Source organism: Myotis daubentonii, chromosome 10 (assembly GCF_963259705.1).
Source record: "Myotis daubentonii chromosome 10, mMyoDau2.1, whole genome shotgun sequence".
Classification (NCBI taxonomy): Eukaryota; Metazoa; Chordata; class Mammalia; order Chiroptera; family Vespertilionidae; genus Myotis; species Myotis daubentonii.
Genome location: NC_081849.1, coordinates 66,345,090 through 66,363,141, shown reverse-complemented (window position 1 = coordinate 66,363,141; position 18,052 = coordinate 66,345,090). Strand labels below are relative to the sequence as shown.

Below are 18,052 nucleotides of genomic sequence, written 5' to 3'. Positions count from 1 at the left end.
CTGCTCCTCTCCTTTGTCCTCTGGCTTCCAGGGCCTTTGTGGGTGGGAGGTACAGGCAGGAGGTCAAAGGGTGCAAGGAAGGAAGAGTTAGACTATTTCTCCCCTGCCCCTCCCTCTTGGGTGCAGGTCAGTGGCTACAGGGCTGGAACCTTGCTTGACTGAGGGGCTCTTTTCCTGTGAGAGCCCCTTCACCTGTATGGGAGCCCCCATTCCAGCCCTCATCAGACTCTAGTAATCCCAGCATCTTCCCCCAGTCCCTTCAGCACCGGGGAGCTAACTGCTTCCACCACTGCCAGCCCTGGGGAAATCCCTATTAACACAATTCTCTGGGAAATGCCAGTGAATGTGTGTCCATGTCCTGCTGGGCTACCTTCTCCTCTAATTGCTGTCCGAATGCACTTCCCACGTCTCAGTCATGCACACGAGAGTCCTGGATATAACTCGTGTTCCTCCAGTATCTAAACTTTCAGAGGATGTCTCAGCTGCAGGTTACTGTAAATCATTTTCCTATCCAAGCTGCTGTGACCTCTAGATGCCTTTAAAATACAGCAGACAAATGAGCTGGGTGCCTCAGTTTCCTGTTGTGCAGAACAAAGGGGCTGCACACGACAGTCTCCAAGACCCTCCTCCCCCGGCTCCAGCTTCTCAGGACACCATGGCGAGTCAGACCTTAGCCCAGGGAGGGGTGCACTGCACGGGGTGGAGGCTGCAGGAGATGCTGCCACAGCCACAGCTTCGCGGTGCATTGGAGATGCACTGTTCTCAGGGTGGCTGAGGCAATCTGCTCTGTCGATGCTCAACCACTGAGCAACACAGGCCGGGCCTGCCACTTCTTTAGTGCCCCTTGCCACCTGCTGGTCCACCTCCTACCCTGGCTTTTCTGAACCAATGTTAAACCCTGTGATTCTTAGATTGCTAATAGTCCATGTTTGCAGGTCAGTATAGAATCCATCTATGGAATGAACTTTGACATGCATTTCATGAAAGAAATTACACTGGGCAATGGAATTCTAATTAAACATGCCAAATGGTGGCCCTTATACATCATAATGTTTTTGAAAGATCAGACGGAGGCCTAAAACCAGGACTACAGGCTTTATTAGAGGAGAAGCACCTGCCGGGCTGCCTCACAAGGGGAGGACAGCATCACGTGCAGGGGTGGGCATGTCTTTTGAGGGGCGGAATGGGAAGGGGTGGGGGGCTTAGTGTACTCGGCGCACGCTGATTGGTGGCTTACTGCATTGTCCATATAGGACAAGGGCTTAGGGTATTTGGCAGGTGTGGATTGGTGGTCCAATGTATAGTCCATATAAGGTACCTGGTTAGTCACTCAGGTATTTCTGGGCTGCAGGTTACGTCATATCCCGCCCACCAGTTGGGGGAAGGGAGGATCTATCAGTTTTTAAGATCAATTACAAAACAATCAGAGAGAAAACAGATCGCTATTGGCTAACTACCACCACTTTTTCTTCATTTGCACCCTCCCCATCTCTCTACCTCATCTAAGTTATTAAAGGCCAGCTCACTGCCAGCCACCTTGACAGGAGAGAAATCTGGAAACCACTCAAATCCAAGGGGTCAGGTGGTAACTTTCTGCCAATTAACGCTTAACATTCTCAGATGTACAGGGAATCTGGTCTCTCTGGATTATTTGGAAATGATCAATATAATAAATGGGCGAACCACATTTAAGAACTCCGAAAAATGAAATGCGAGGCTGTCCGAACCGGAGAACGATTAGAAAATGTGCACACGTCATTCATTAAAACCTCCAAGACGCGCCACGACGGAAGCACACAGGGCCCCAGGCACTTCCCTGTCAATCCATTCCAGTTTCTGCCCCCTCTCTTCTAGTCACTGCCTCCATGGCAACAGTGCACTGACCTGCCCTTCAGGGAAACAACTGCTGGCAAGACAGAGGCTTTTAATAATTCCACTTGTCAATACAGATCAGAGAGAAACGGGTGTATCTGTACCAACTTACTTAACACGCCCACCAATACAATGAGTGGCCCCCAGCGAGTGACCAGCCCAGTGCTCCGAGTGCCCCCTGGAAAGCCACACGTGGCACATTAGCGTCCACGCAAATCCACACACTGACACCTGTCCACCAAACCCTTCCCTGCGTGTGGACGTCTTTCTTCAGCATTTCCTTACCGCTTCCTGGTGGCTCATGTAAAGGGATTAGTACCCTGATTATTAATGTCCTCCAAATGTTAAATTTAATAAATACATACAAGATGATCTATATTAGGGGTGGGAACATCTGGTCCTTGGGCCGTGTGAGGCCTGCGAAATCATTTGGTCTGGCCCTGCCAAGGCGTTAGGGGTGAGTTAATGAAATGTTTGACCAAATACAGCAGGCTAATTTTTAAGCTGATAATTTTGTAAGACCCTTGACTGATGTTATAAATATCCAAATGGCCCCTGGCAGAAGAAGGGTTCCCCACCCCCGATAGAGTGAGGGACGTATTTTGTCACACAAGTTTCCTTATAGAAACATCATCTAGAGAGATAGGTGTCTATTGATGGAACTTCCTTCTCAGGGGAGAAAAGGATGGAGAAATAACAACCCCAATACCCAAGCTCTGGACTCTCCCCCGCAGTGCGCGCTCCCACTCATCTCTCTCCCGGACACGTGCCAGTGCACAGCCTGCAGTTGTAACCAATTGCTTTCTGGGTGGCATTACTCTCCGATTCAGAAATATCAGCACGGCTTCGGAGATTTATTTCACAATCCATCCTCTGATTTTTCACGGCCGGGAAGGTCAGCGTACAGATTTTCTATTCTAAGTGACTTTGGAACAGATTTCCCAAACAGACTACGAAATGGCTCTCGCCCAGACAGGCACAGACTCTGAATGCTGGGACTCAAGTCCTCTCTGTACTCCGTTAAAAGGTAAACGATCAGAAACCCCGACATTTCCCAAGTTAATTATTTAGGAAAAAACACAAAACACAAAATAAGCAGGTGCTTTGGAGACACTGGTGTGATCCAAAGGACATGGCAAATTACTCACCCCCTCCCCCTGCCAGCTGCTCTACCGATGTGATCCTGGGAAGGTTCTTCAAGGTGCTCAAACTCAATTAGCAAATCAATTGAAATCACCCCCCAGCCTGCCAACAGGATGTGCTGCCCCCTTGGCCCCTCCCCATGCTTCTTGGTGCATCCCCACTGCCAAAGCCAAAGCCCACCAGCCCACCTGATGGTCCCTTGCCTTTGGCTGACACTGGACAAGGGGGAGGTGGGGGCTCCGTTCTGGTTTAATTAAGGGTTAGCGACCACCACAAGGAGCCGTGCCGGGGTCTGCCCCCTTATTTATATGTTCCCCATCCCAGCTCCCCTTAGAAGCTGCATCCCGCACAGACTCCGTGGGGGCTGCTGGGTGTGGCCGGCTGTCACTTTCTGTCAGTGGCAAACAGACGGGACCAGGCAAAGCAGATGGTTCTGAAAGGGGCGCATCCAACAAGTCCCCACACACACCGCAAGGTACCGGAGAGGAAAATCCCATCTCCCTGCCACCTCCCGCAGGAACATCCAGCTTGACCGCTCACCCGGGGGACTTTCTATCCTCTTTCTTTGGGGCAAGAGACAGTCTGTCTTTCTAAGCCTCTGGGAGGTAGCCAGCGTCACCCACAAGGCTCACCAGTGTCAGTACAGTCTGTCACTGAGGTAGGGCCACCTTTACGAGCCGGCAGGCCCGTGGAGCGCATGTGCACATGGTCCTCCGAGAAGCTGCCACACACAGCACGGGTTTGGCCAGCTGGGTGCAATCTAGACGGAGCCCGTAACGCCTCTCATGCAATTAAAAGCAAGTGACTTGTCACCACGCAACATTAATGAAGGGTTTTTTTTTCCTTTTAAATTCCAAACAAACCCACAGATAATTTGTGGGAGTGCTGGGACTGACCGTCTGAGTTTGAGCAAATCTCTGAACACTTCTGGGTCTCAGTTTCCTCATTTGTAAAATGGGAGGGTTGAACTGGAAGATGTCTAAGGTCCCCTTCAGCACTCAAATTCTAGAGCTCTTAGGGTGGCGGTGGGTTTCCTCCGATATCTTAGCAAACCACACATATGGTCAGTCACCCGGCTTTTCAGCATAAAGACACAGACCCTGTCTCCGCCACAGGCGCCTCTTACCTTTTCAACCATGGGGTGCTCTTCACTCGTGACGCTCGCTTTCCGGGCCTCGTTCTTCGACCGGCTCAGCCTCCTGGATACCTTCTCTCTGAGCAGCGTGGCGTATCCGATGTGCTCATAGATGGGGTTTGTGGTCATTTTGGAAATGTACTCGGAGGCTTTTGTCTCGATGTACAGTGTTATCAGGCCATCTGTGACCAAGTCGTGAATGGACTCGAACCTCTTCTCGCCCACAAAATGTTTTCCATCGTAGAAGAGCCTGTAGTTTAAGGTCTGGTTTCCAAACCTGTGAGGAGGGGGGCCAGGGGGGCATCAGGACAGGGTTAGAAGTAAGACTGGTGAAGAACAGCAGCCAGCATTTTCTTTGAGCGTGTCCTATTTGCCAGGCACCAGGCTGAGCACTGGCCGTGGTTTCCCCCATTGGTTATCACAGAGACCCTTGAGACAGGCACAGGCGTTATCCCCGTTTCACTCCTGAGAGCACTGAGACTTGAAGTGATGGGGTACCTGCTGGAGCCTACATGCCTGGAAATTTAACCCCAGCTCACACACAGTGTCATTTAACCCTAGAGACCACTAAGGCCACTGGGGCCCTTATCATTCTCATTTGTAAAAGTCAGAGGGTAGCCACTGATTTACAAATATATCTTACTTACAAAGGTTCTTTATAGGAAGTAGCCACGGCCCATGCTCCGTCCCCTGTACTGCCACTTGCTTCTGCAAGGGAAGCTCCATGCCTGGCCCCGCGGTCCCCTCCTATTCCAGCTTTGACCACCCCGCATGCCTCCCAGGCAGTCCAGCTAAGAAAACAAGGGGCTGTGTGCTGAGCTCCCTGCTTGCAGCACCACTGCCAGCGCCCCCGGGATCTCGCTTAGAGCATCCTCTCCCTTTCGGACTGGCTGTCCCCCTGGCCTTGGTCCTACATCTCACGGCTCCCGCCTGGTTCACACGGGGCCTGCAGCTCCTGCTGTGGGGCGCTGGGAAGACAGGCAAGGACTGTGCACACCCAGCACTGGGCAGCTTTGAAGTGCTTCCTCCTAATGGCATCACGCACGACATGCAACTAGCCACCCCGGTTGCAATGTGGGAGGGATCTTTCCATAGACAAACGATCTAGAAGACGGAGCACGAAACACACCTTTGCGGGCCGGCCGGTAAGTGTCTCCATCGATACCCTTCCCTCCATGGGGAAGGTCTTCCCAACTCCAAAGAGTTCACAGAATGAATTTTTTGAAAGATAATCCAATTCTGAAATTGGGTGCTTTCCCCAAATCTGAGAGGCCTGCTATGAGGACAAATGACATGACATACAGGGATCTAGCTGAGGAGAGGGCGGCGAATGCATGTCAAGAGCTCTGATTTTCATGCCTGTGATTTTGTGGGAAAAGGCTCTCGAGGGCTTGGCTCCGAGGGCTCGCTGGCATGGAGCATCATGAGGGCCATAGGGAGTTCTCTGGGTCGGTGTGGTGCCCGAGACAACGCCATGGACAAACTGCAAGTCTGCTCAGGAACACGCGCACACACACATGCGCACAAGCGCACACACATGTGCATACACACACACGCACACTCATGAGGTGAAGGCTTTTGACCAGAACTGCTGGGGACCCGCTGAGCCGAAGCCTTTCTCCCTCAGCTGGCTCAGCGTTTCGGGCAGATGGCTATGGGAGCACCGACCTTTGGACAAATCTCCCGTTACTGTGGGTCCAGAGCCTTGGTGTCCATCTTGCTGGTAACACCCGGGGCCCGGAGTGTGTGAGCCTCTGACACACTGCGGGTGCATTGTAAATCAAGGGAAAATAAAGCATAAGTTGGAGGGGGGAGGTGTGCAACATGATTGCTAAATAGGTTCAGAGTTTCTGCTCGGGATGATCAAAAAGTCCCGAAATGGATAGTGGAGATGCTTGCACAACATTGAAAATATCCTTAATGCCACTAATTGTACGCATGAAAAGAATTAAAATGGTCAATGTTATGCTATGTACATTTCACAGCAATTTAAACATGGGAAAGGTGAAGTCACCCGTAAGACAAGGGTAACAGTGGGCACGGTCATGCTCACCGCAGAGCTAACGTGTAGCATCCCGGCTGGCGCTGGCTCTCTCTGAGAATGTACGCGCCCTCCACACCTCCGAGAAGCTCGTCAGCCTGCTCCCGCGAGATGATCCCGTGGAACCTGAGGGCAGAGGAGACCAGGGCGCTCTGAAGAGACCACACACAAAGCACGGACCACGCAGAGATGGCTACAAAGATGACGGGGCCACCGGGATCTCTGCCCCCCAAGTTGGGTGACTACTGTGCATCTAGGGAAGCTGAGCAGCCACCCCTCAGCATGCACCCACACCCATCATACACATTCAGGAGGCCAAACACAATGGACCCGCAGCCCACCTGGCTTCCTGCTGTTGCTTTTGCTCACAAGCTGAACATTGAAATGGAAACAAATGCCAGGTTATGGCTCCTTTGTTAACCAGGGGGAGTAACACGAGAGCAATTACCAGCTTAGATCTCTGCTCCAACACAGAGACTATGTATTATCCTGATTGCAAATGAACACTATTGATTATCCACCTGCTTACTTCAGGGGAGGGTGTGTGTGCGTGCGTGTGTGCATGTTAACATTTGGTAATATTAGAGGCTCATTCTCTGGAAAGGATGGCCAGCTATAATAAACATTTCTCTATTTCTCTAAATTTAAATTTTGGGAGTAATAGTTTAGTGATATGTTTGCAAAATGTTCCTTCCTGGAAAAGAGCAGGGAGAGAGAGAAGTCGGCTAGAAATAAAGTTTTGGGTTTCCCCCCAGGAATGCAAAGATTAAGTTGGGGGACAGTGCATGGTCTTGGAGCACTGCTTTTCAGTCTGCTGTGACATAGAGCCACCCTCCTGCCCTAAAGGAGGCTAGTGTCGCCAGGTCTAGCGGGAGACCTGGAGGGGTCTGTGCAGAGCTGAGCTCTGAGGGTCCCAGTGGCCCCTGCAGAGCACACATGGGGTTGCAACTGGCGGATCAGTTCTCCAGGCTCCTGGAGCTGAGCAGCGAGATTTGGGGCCTGGATTGTGAGTGTGACCACTGGACCCTGCCAACCTCATGGGGAAGCCTCCTATGCAGCATGAGCTGGAGCCAGCAAAGGCTGGACAGACAGACAGCCTGAGCAAAGAGACCTGATACCGGGCCCCTGAGGGTGGGAGAGGAAGAGGGCAGAAGGGACCCTGGGCATCAGGAAGGTTCCCACATTGAGTCAGAAAGGACAAAAGCGGGTGTCACAGGAGGTTGGAGGCTGGGCTGTCCAGAACACAGTCTGACCACGTGACCGACCGTGGTCTGGGTAGGGCAGGACAGGGCAGGGGTGACCAGCGCAGGACAAGGCACACACAGAGGGCTCAGGGACCTGACGCCCCTGCCCCATGTCTCTTTCAGGGGTGGAGGAATATACCGAATAGGCAGTTAACCTGAAAGTAGTAAGTTTTAATGCCCTTGACTTGATGTGTTTAAGTGATGACCAGCAGCCTATGCAGTGTCAAAACCAAATTAAATTCCATTGTTCCACAAAAGAAAACCACAGGTCTGTGAATCTGAGGACCCCGTCCGTGGCTCCTCTTCCCCTTTATGCATGGAATTTAAAATACCCATGACGTGTATGTCTCACTTTGTGAAAAGAAAGTGAGGCCAGAGGCTGGAAGGAGGAGGTAAGAAGTCCACATGGTCTTGTTCACGGTTAGCTGATGGGTGTTGTACACCATCTAGAGACCCATAGTTGCTAGCTTCCCCAAATTAGAAGGTATTAACTTACTAAAAACTTTAAGAACAAAGATAATATCTATGCACAGTGAAAAAATTCAAAAAAGTTAAAGCCACTAACAAAATAAAAATAAAATAGTAAATAAATATTCTCTTTCCCTAAATGTGCCATTGTCAGCAGTTTTCGTGTGTGATTCCGTCTAAGAAAAAAAATACATGTTTCTTGAATAGAGCATGTGTTACTTTTGGAATGGGACAAAAACAACAACAGAAAAGCTTCCATTTTGAAAAAAGAAAGGAAAATACAGAACCTTAAGTTCTGAAGTGAATCTCCCTCTGATACATGTTCCTTTTATGTGGTCAAGGAAATGTGCCCTGGGCCTCCTCTCACTGCAGAGCTAACGAGGTTTGGTGGGTGGAGGGGGAGAATGAGAGGGTTATTCAACAAAACTTTCCTGCAAAAGATAAACACTGCAAAATAAATGGAGGTCCTTTTGGAATTCATGTCGGACACTGTTCCATTGGAGAAGTATACAGAGGTTTTCATTTTCTCTTGTTTTATAAACTGTGCTTTCTGGGAGCAAAATCCAGATCAGCATATTGAAGGGGGGAAAAGGCACGCACACATCTAACGAGGCTGGGCATTAGGGACGTGAGGGACGTGGGGTGGATGAGGGCGGAGGCCGGGTTCCCGCAGGTGCTCCAGAGGGGCCGCTGAATCCCCAAGCTCGGGGAGGAAGCGCAGAAATGCAGCCGTGGCAATTAGCAAGTGGTTGGGGGCCGCAGAAATGCAGCCGTGGCAGTTAGCAAGTGGTTGGGGGCCGCAGAAATGCAGCCGTGGCAGTTAGCAAGTGGTTGGGGGCCGGGACAACTAAGAGGGTCATTCTTCACAAAGAGGAAGCTCTGATGGGTAAGGCGATGGAGGAAGAAGGTGTAGGATTGGTGGGGAGAGCTTGGGAGGTGGACTTGAAGGAGACTCGGCCTCCTTATGGCCTCCTCCTGTTGGACGTGGGAAGAAAGAGAGTTGATAGCCGCCCTGCTCAGCCTGTGCTGCCTGCCCTGTGAGCTACTCTCGAGGCCTCAGACTTAGCCACTGAATAATGATGTTTGTTTGCTTTGCAGTGGGTTTCTGAGAGAGTAAAGCAAAACAAGACTAAAAATGAACAGGAAAATGGGAGGAAATAATGAGGGTATTAAGGCAATTTAGCTGATATAGCCAAGTCAAGGGAAATGATCATTTTGGTTTTATGAGACTGCGGGGACGTGGGGGTGACATTCCTGAGCATTGCATTTACTGGGGTGCATGAAAGATAGCAGATCAGCCACAGTTTACGATCTTTGACACCCTAAATGTTTATATAACGTTGAGATAGAAAGTGAAATAAAACACAAAGTCTCAATTGTGGAAAATGCTGCACACGTTTCAAACACTTGCCTGGGCCTCATTGGCTGCTTCTGTGGAGAGGGGTGTACGTAGCAGGAGACACCCCCCTCCCACATTAACAGAAGCCAAGCACCTGAGTCTTGGAAAGAGAATGCAATACAAAGGGGTCCCATTACACTTATCATTCTTATTAGAGCCCTGCACAGTGGGCATTGATGAAGACCTTATATTAGAAGCTTCTTAATATTTATAGTTAAATGACATATGAATTGACTCCTTACTACATTATTAAAACAAAGAATAGCATAATACATACTCTCTTCCGTAATATTTTGGTCTGTTTTCCACCTATATTAAAAAAGAAGAAAAATATTAATAATGCATTTGAATTCAAATCAGATAGATAAAAATACTTTTCAAACAAACGGAGCTGGAGTCCTGGTCGGAATTTAATTACAGTTTTTGTTCCCCAAATTAGAGATCCATGAATCTGTGGAGTTAACCAACACATTCCCCTGTCTGGGGTAGGAAAGTTCTAGAATCATCATATTGCTCTAATCATTTAGGCTTCTTCTTCACTCAAACCTAACCATCTAATAAAAGAATTTCAAAGGAAACAAAGTGGTGCTTATTTTAATATTAGGGAATTTATAAAGATATTACAAGGCTTCATCCTGAAGGATACAAGGAATATTTTTAGCATGAATAAAACATAAGCATTTATTTCAATCTTCACCCACTTGTTTCATTATGTATTTACAATAAAGGTGAAGCGTGCATCTGGGTTAAAAAATAACTTTCATTTGGTCCCTTCCCATGCAAAGTCAATATTCTAACATTCTTATTTTTTCAACAAATGATTAATGACTAAAATTACTTGACACCAGAGATATAGATGCAGAGGACAAGATTTATGACTCGACCAAACATCACAAATCTTTCAGAAAAGATTTTCCAATCATAGCATCTGCCTTGGGGTTATTAACCCAGGGAATTTTTATCTCATAGAGACTAGTCTACTTTCACAAGAACTTTGCTTTCCGATGTTCCTGGTGTTGGAGTTGGGGAGAAATGAACAGGAATTCTCATGACCAGCTTTTGTTCTTCTAGTCTAACTCCAGGGACTAGAAAACAGTGGGGCCACATTAAGTTATGCATTTCCATTGATGTTATGACGGCATACAATATGAGCCTGCAGCTGTTTTATTTATAGTTATTTCTGTCTACAGTCAAATGGGGAGGTTTTTTAAGAATTATCTTTAATCCTCACCTCTTATTGATTTTAGAGAGACAAGAAGGGAAAGAGAGAAACACTGGTGTGAAAGACAAACATTGATTGGTTGCCTCCCATATGCATCCTGACTAACGATCAAACTTGTAACCTTTTGATGCACCGAAGACGTTCCAACTAACCGAGCCACCTGGCCAGGGCTCATAGGTAGGGAAAGAGGTGGGATCTCAAGGTACTGTCCTACCTCCACCCCTCAAAGGATGCAGGGGACCCAAAGGGGTAGAAGGGAGCTAGAGAGAAATGGTCAGGAAAGGGGAGCAAGGAATCTGAGGGCCACATTCACAATCCTGCGTGGACAAGCTTGACTGGCATAAAACTAATCATCTGGACACTTCTAAGTAGGTGCTCACTCACCTGTGCATTTTATACTTGAAAAGCACTGAACTGAGAGGGGGGCATTCATAACTCTCAGTCTTCACAGTGTGAAGCCTGCTCAGTGTCACTTACAGAGGGAGATCTAAAACATGTCATTAACAGAAGCACCGGGTGCGAAACGGCACCTTGCTATCGGATGTATACCATGACGCTATGTTCCGGAGAGCTTCTCAATATGAGCTGAACATTTTGTCATTCATATCATTCTATTGGCTTTCAAAGTTCTTTCTTCCTTTTATGATACCGTAGGTATCTGAATATACACCTAGATGGCATAGAAGAAATTGAGTTGCAGAAAAGCCAGTGGCGGTAGACGAGGCATAATGGGCAAGATATCTCTGCATTCTTAGAGAGAAGGATTAAAATGATTCCCTATGTAGAAGGACAATTTTATTTCCATCTCTTTGGTTGAGTCATAACACACATTTGCAAATCTGGGGGTAGCTTCCAACCCATTTTTCTTCTCTATCCTCTTATCTCCCCAGAAGGGAAGAGTCATCTAACCTCCCTGATGGGCAGCATGGTAGAGAGAGAGCCTACCTCTAACTGCTGGCATGCAGGTAACTATCTAATCAATGTTGAATTTAATTGACTCTTCAGACAACAAATTGCTTTCAGTTCATTAATCCATCATAAAAACTTACTGTGTTCAGGACTCTGTGCTAAGCCTTGCAATCATTCGTGAAGTGATGACCTCCCAAGCGTGAGAGGAAGGGTCCGAGGAGCTCAGGGGTGCTCTGCATGTGCAGCAGGAAGACATACTAAGAAATCTAATGCAGCCTCCTTCACCTCCTCCCGTGTAGGGAAGCCAATAGTTATGGTGCCTTGAAGGAGACCAAATAAGACCCTCCCTAGAGGACAGTTGGATCTAAGTGAGGGACAAATCTGAATATGAAAACCATGAGCAGATAGAACAAGAGCATTGAATTGTGTGTGGGAGGTTACACCTAGAATATGGTCATGGAATTTGTCCCCAATGTTGCAGGAGACGTATACTAAATATCCTTTATTTGAAATTCAAATGTACTTAGGCACCCTGTTTTTATGTCTTCTTTTCTAAGTCTGGCAACCCTTCATAGGGGGAGATGAAAGGTAGGAAAGGGAAGGGAAGAAAAGACAGAGGTGTGGACACCCATCTGATCCCTGCTCTCCTAGTCGGACTCGATCTCTTTTCCTTTTGTTGTACAGCTGTCCTTGTTAACTTAAAGAGAGAAATACTGGCTGGGATCAAAAGCAAACAATAACCCTCTCCTTTTCCTAAAGTTTTTGCTCACAGGAATTGAAACAGTCTCCATCTCCACACTTCACTGAGCTTTTAACCACACAAGAGCTTAAATTGAACAACCCTAGAAAAATCATAGGCATCCACATTTTTTTCAAGGTGCCCTTAGATGCAGACAAAACACTCAAAAATATCAATATCCAAAATATTACTAAAATGCCTTTAAAAAACTATACAACAATCTGATAAGATTTTCTGCCCGATATAAACTATTTAAACACCAATAACATAATTGTCTAACACTTAATGGAGTCATTCATAGGAGTTGTGTGTAGTCTACTGCTGAATGGAATAGGGATTGTTTATGCTTCTACACTGAGCATCTATATACATAAAACCCTAAGCAACTGGTCGACCAGTTGCTATGATGTGCACTGACCACTAGGGGGGGCAGACGCTCAACGCAGGAGCTGCCCCCTGGTGGTCAGTGTGCTCCCACAGCAGGAGAGCTGCTCAGCTGACCAACGGGTGCCAGACACCGTGCTCACGGCTAGCGAGAGCAGCTGTGTGGTGGCGCAAGCCTCTCCTGCCACTGCAGCAGCACTACTGAGCAGTATCAGGTACTGCAGGGCTGGGATGAGTGGGAGCAGCATGCACCTGGCCCAGGCTAGAGCTCCTTCCTGGCCACCTACCGCTTCGCACACTACTATATCCCTCGGGGGATGTTGGCAGTCCAACATCTCCTGGGGGTCCTGTATTATGAGAGGGCGCAGGCCAGGCTGAGGGACCACAACTGTGCATGAATCCGTGCACCGGGCCTCTAGTATACTATAATAAAAACCAACCATGAAATAATATTGCCAAAGATTTGAAAAATACTCTCTAAATTGGACCTGCATTGGTAGTGCCCCCAGGTACCAGGCCTGAAGGGGCTACATCCTCAGGAGAAAAGGCAGGAAAATATGTCCAATAGACTTAAATATGAGGCCAATCAGAGCACTGAGATATGAGAGAGACCCTCTTCCATCTCCTGGCAGCCCTGCCACTCAGAGTGTGGCCCAGGGACCTGCCTCCAGCAGCAGAGGTGCTACCTGGGAGCTGGTCGGAAATGCTGAGTCAGCACGTCGAAGGGGTTGCGTACACACTAAAGCTTGAGCAGCTGCCACAGGAGAACTTATCATCGCAGGTTTTCAACTGGAAGAAGGATATGGGCTAAAACTTTTTGTAAGTTGTTAGAGCAAACATTCAAGATTTGCGGTGGGGGCTGTTCTGAGAGCAAAGGCTGCCTGTGCTGACTGTTCGCAGAGCGAGGCAAAGACTATGAATGCAGAGCCCTGCTGTCAGTTTAATTGCTGGGTGACCCTCAGTAGGTTATTAAACTTCTTTGCATCTCATTTTCCTCCATTTTCAATAAAACTGGAGTTATAAAAATGCGCTGCTTTAATAAGGCTGTTTTGAAGATTGGGTGAGATAATGCATATAAAAACGGTGAGGCTTGGAACACAGTCGGTAACAGGTTATCATTTATTGAGTAGCTACTCTGTGCCAGGAATGTCCTTAGGGTTTCCCATGTTTATCTCATTTAAGCCTCCCAACAACCCTGGGGGGCACATGAGCTCTCTTATTCGACAGAGAGCTGCTAAACAATGAGCGTGAGGTCACAGGACTAGCAACTGGCTTCAAACCCAGCACATACCCTTTCACTCCCGGGTGCTTCTTCAGAGCAGACACCAACCCGCGCCAGCGACTTCATCGCTAGGGCACAGTGCTGCCCTTCGCTCAAATACTGGACTGTCCAAATTGTCCTGCAGTTTTCTTTGCCAGGACTGAACGCCTTAAAATCTCTTTGTGATGACTGAATTCTGTCCATGAGTTTACAAATGAGAACCAGGGATCAATCTGCCTCTCTCAACTGTTCCCCTGTCATTTAGAAGTGAGTGTATTCCAAGCTACCTGGTTAATTTCCAATGCCTCCTTCTAATGTTAAGGACACATTCTCAGCACTTTGCAAAGCTTGAAAGAAACAGTAGGGTGACAGCTGCACAGTGAGAGACAGGAAACATAATCCTTAAATGAGTTTGCTTTATAGTCAGATTATCATTGCCTAGATAAACACAAGTTCTTTTATATTCAACACAAAGACATCCAAAGAATATTGTGAGTCCTCTGTAAACAAGGTTTCCAATTATTGAAAAAACAAAGCTCTTATAATCTCTCAGCAGCTGGTATATGTTAAGTTTTTGCTTAATAGAAATAATTTTAAAATTCAATTTAGCAACCTCCTAGGCAGGGCAGCTAGACGGCTGGATTTTCTGAGCTACTGATCAAATGTAGAGAAATGGGTTTTGATGACAGCATTTGTATTGGTGATATTGGGACGATTTCATCCAGAAAAAAAATAAGTAAATAGGGCTAATTTCGTTCTAATTAAAAATGAAAGTTCTCTATTGAAAAGGAGAGAAGGAAAGTGCAAGTGCTGAAATGTCAACTCTCCCAGTCAAAGAGCATAGTATGGGATGGAAACTGAGCAAGCTTTAAAATCTCCTGTTTCTGTTCATCTAGAACCTAAGGCCTTATTTTTTCTCGTGGCATTCCTTTAAAGCTTCTGGAATTCTGATGGGCACTGTGAGGTGAATCCCTTCCTGTCTTGATTAGGATGTATGATAAAAGCAAACAAAAAATCTACTGGCCAGTCTTTCTGCAATAAACCTCCTTGCAGGGCTACCCAGGGCTTTGCAAAGTTCTGTGAGTGCACACAAGTCAGGCACTTTAGTGACCTTCCAGGTCTCCCTGTCTGACCTTTGACCACTCTCCAACCTATCTTTCACACTGAGATCGAAAAATGCAGACCTCATCACGTTGCTCCCTGCTCTAAATTGTTCACCAGCTCCTCACTGCCATGTGCTCAAACCTACTCAACTTAGTGAGACCTTCCAGGAGACTACCCTACCCAAAAGTGGTATTCCCTCTCCTCGGTATATCCCATCTCTCTTCTCTGGTTTGTTTTTCCCCTAATACATTTATCATCACCTGATACTACATATTTCACTTGTATGTGTGTTTTTAATCTCCCGTTCAAATGGAAATTACCCAAGGGCAGAGATTTTTGTGCTTTGTTTACTGTTGAATCTCTAGCATTTAGAACAGAGCTGGCACACAGTAGGTGCTCAGTAAATATTTACAGAATGAATAAAAGAATGGCCTGCAGGATCTTCCTAATATGGCCTTAGCACACACACTCTTGGCCCCGTCACATCCTCATTCCCCAGTTCTTGATGTCCCTAATACAGGACTCCTTGTGGTTCCTGAAACACACCCTCCTGGTCACTTAGGCCATTCTTTGGTCAGAATATTTCCCTGCATGTCATTCTAATTCTTGGTCTCCAACCCATCTATGCCCGAACCTGGCAAAATCTCACTGATCTTAACCATAAGAAGTAAAATAATGCCGTTTTGGGGAAATCTTCTCTGGCCGCCTCACACCAGCTTAGGGATTATTTCCTACCCTCCTGAACTTTAAAAAAGCTGAGTTAGGGCCATGATCTTACTGCAACTTGCATTGTTGGCCTTTAGGACATCTAGACGTGAGCTCCTGCAGGGATCGACTCCTCTCTTTCTGTCTTTGTTGCCCAGTGTGCAACCGTGTGGTTGATACAGAGCTCAGTTTCATGGAAGCAATAGATTGTTTGAAGGATAGCACTGCTCATGGCCCCACATCCCCTTTCTGGGCTTACTGAAATTTCAGAGGGGGACTCTGTGAAAATATTGGCAGTCTTGGTGCCTTATACTTGATGCTTTATGCCTCTAAGCCAGTGGTCGGCAAACTGCGGCTCAGCAAACCGTGGCTCGCGAGACACATGTGGCTCTTTGGCCCCCTGAGGGTGGCTCTTCCACAAAATACCGACTCTTCCACAAAATACCGACTTCTGCGCATGGGCCACGAAGTTTCAATCGTACTGTCCTGCCGGGAGCTGGTCCATCCGTGCTGTTTCAAGGGACCTGGCATATATGGCATATGGTTCTTAATATGTTTGCTCACCTTCTTGGCGCTGTGTTTTAACCAAGGTCACCTCTCCAAGAAAGGTTGAATCCCCAGGTAGGGATTTTCCCCTGAAGTTAGGGAGGGGATGAACTCCTTAACTAAGTGCCAGGTGGGTAGTTAATCAATTTAACTACAAACAATCATGCTTAAGCTACATAATCTTTACTCCCTGGAATGGAGATAAGAAACGCCCTAACCTTTGTAATAGAAATTGACAGGATTAGAATCAACTGGTATAAATACAGATGCAACAAGACAACAGACAGAACTGAGAACACAGGGCTTGGAAGACAGGACCAAGAGAGACAGAGCCTAGGCACAGAACCTACACAGAACTTTCTCTAGAGACAGAAGAACTTCGCTGGAGAGAACATGGCAAAAGATCCTGGACAGAAACTGGCCTCAGAACCTGGAGACAGAACCTAGCGAGAGAACATGGCAAAAGATCCTGGACTGAACCTGACTACAGAAATTGTCAAGAGAACCTGACTAGAACCTGGTGACTGAACCTGACTGGAGAGCCTGGACAGAACCTGGCTGGAGAACCTAGCGAGGGAACATGGTGACTGAACCTGGCTGGAGATCTGAAGCAGAACCTCTCTGGAGATCCTAACCAGAACTTCGCTAGAGATCCTGACCAGACCCTGACAAGAGAACCCGGCTATGATGATCAACTGAACTCAGTCTCCGTGTCATTCCTTCTTCGCCGACTCAGTCCACGCCTTTGGGGACCCCTGGACCTGCTGGGGTTGGACCCCGGCACTGTCCTGCGCGCCCGCACGTGGCATTTTTTGGAAGAGCCACACTCAAGGGGCCAAAGAGCCGCATGTGGCTCAGGAGCCGCGGTTTGCCGACCACAGCACTAAGCTATAGGATAAAACTAGCTCCCCTCCCCGTTTCCTGCTGTCTCCAAGGAGTGAAGACTGGAGACCACAGGGAGCGACCTTGACGCATAGTCAGTGACTCTGCTAATCAAGGTCTCCCCTCTTCTCCAGCAAGGTGTGGACATGGGAAACAACGTAAGCCACTGGGATGCTCTAACTCTTGAATTTGCAGGAGAAACTATTAAGAGAAACGGAGTTGATCCACATGCATGGCAGAGCCTAATAGTGACAACTGTAATAACTGCCAATAGTTATTAAAAATTTACTATGGGCCAAGCATTGTTCTAAGCACTTTCTTCCCATATATTAACCCATTCAATCCTTGTGACTACTCAGTAGGTACAACTCGATCATACCCACTCCCAAAGGATCAACTGAGGCACAGAGCAGCAGAGTATAAAGGCAGACTCTGCCATTCTAAAGCTGGGCCCCCTAGCCATCACACCCTACAGCCCAGAGGTGCATCCATCCTGCTTCCTGGATCCCCAGAGATGTCCTGCCTCACATACCCATCCCAAAGGCCCTGATCGTTCAGCTTTCCTCTCAGAGAATTTTTTTCATAACCTTCCAACCAATCCTGTCATTTTTGTTACTGTTGTTGGTTTGTGGTTTTTATTTTTGCTAAAGTTAGCCAGATTTGGTTTCTGTTGTTCACAGTAGAATCCTAAGTGATATTCCCATTAAACCCTCATGTCCAGGGCCAGAGCCAGGGTGGCTGTAAGGTTTAGCACGCTCCATAGAGGATACTGACATACAACCAGGACTGGGAATAACTTTGGGCTGCAGTTCCAAAACACGGAGAAGATGAACACCTTCCTAGGAGCTAGGCACACCTTCCGAGGACCTCTTCGTGGCTTTCGATCCACTCTCACAGCAGGCTTCCAGAAACACCCAAAAGCCTCTCCAGCTGGCCCAGACCACCCCCTGGCAGCTCATGTGGACCCAGACGTCATGGCTATGTCTTTCCTGGCACTA

General features: G+C 47.6%; 1 protein-coding gene across 2 annotated transcripts in view; it reads right to left on the bottom strand.

Moving 5' to 3' along the window:
• Positions 1 to 18,052, bottom strand: part of CHN2 (chimerin 2) — a 231,686-nt gene that overhangs the window by 60,226 nt on the left and 153,408 nt on the right. For both annotated transcript variants that reach the window (XM_059712659.1, XM_059712660.1), the window contains exons 4-6: positions 9,580 to 9,611; positions 6,204 to 6,317; positions 4,142 to 4,427 (exon numbers count right to left, since the gene is read on the bottom strand). In XM_059712659.1, the coding sequence (XP_059568642.1) occupies positions 4,142 to 4,427; positions 6,204 to 6,317; positions 9,580 to 9,611 (432 nt within the window). The remainder of the gene's footprint in view (positions 1 to 4,141; positions 4,428 to 6,203; positions 6,318 to 9,579; positions 9,612 to 18,052) is intronic.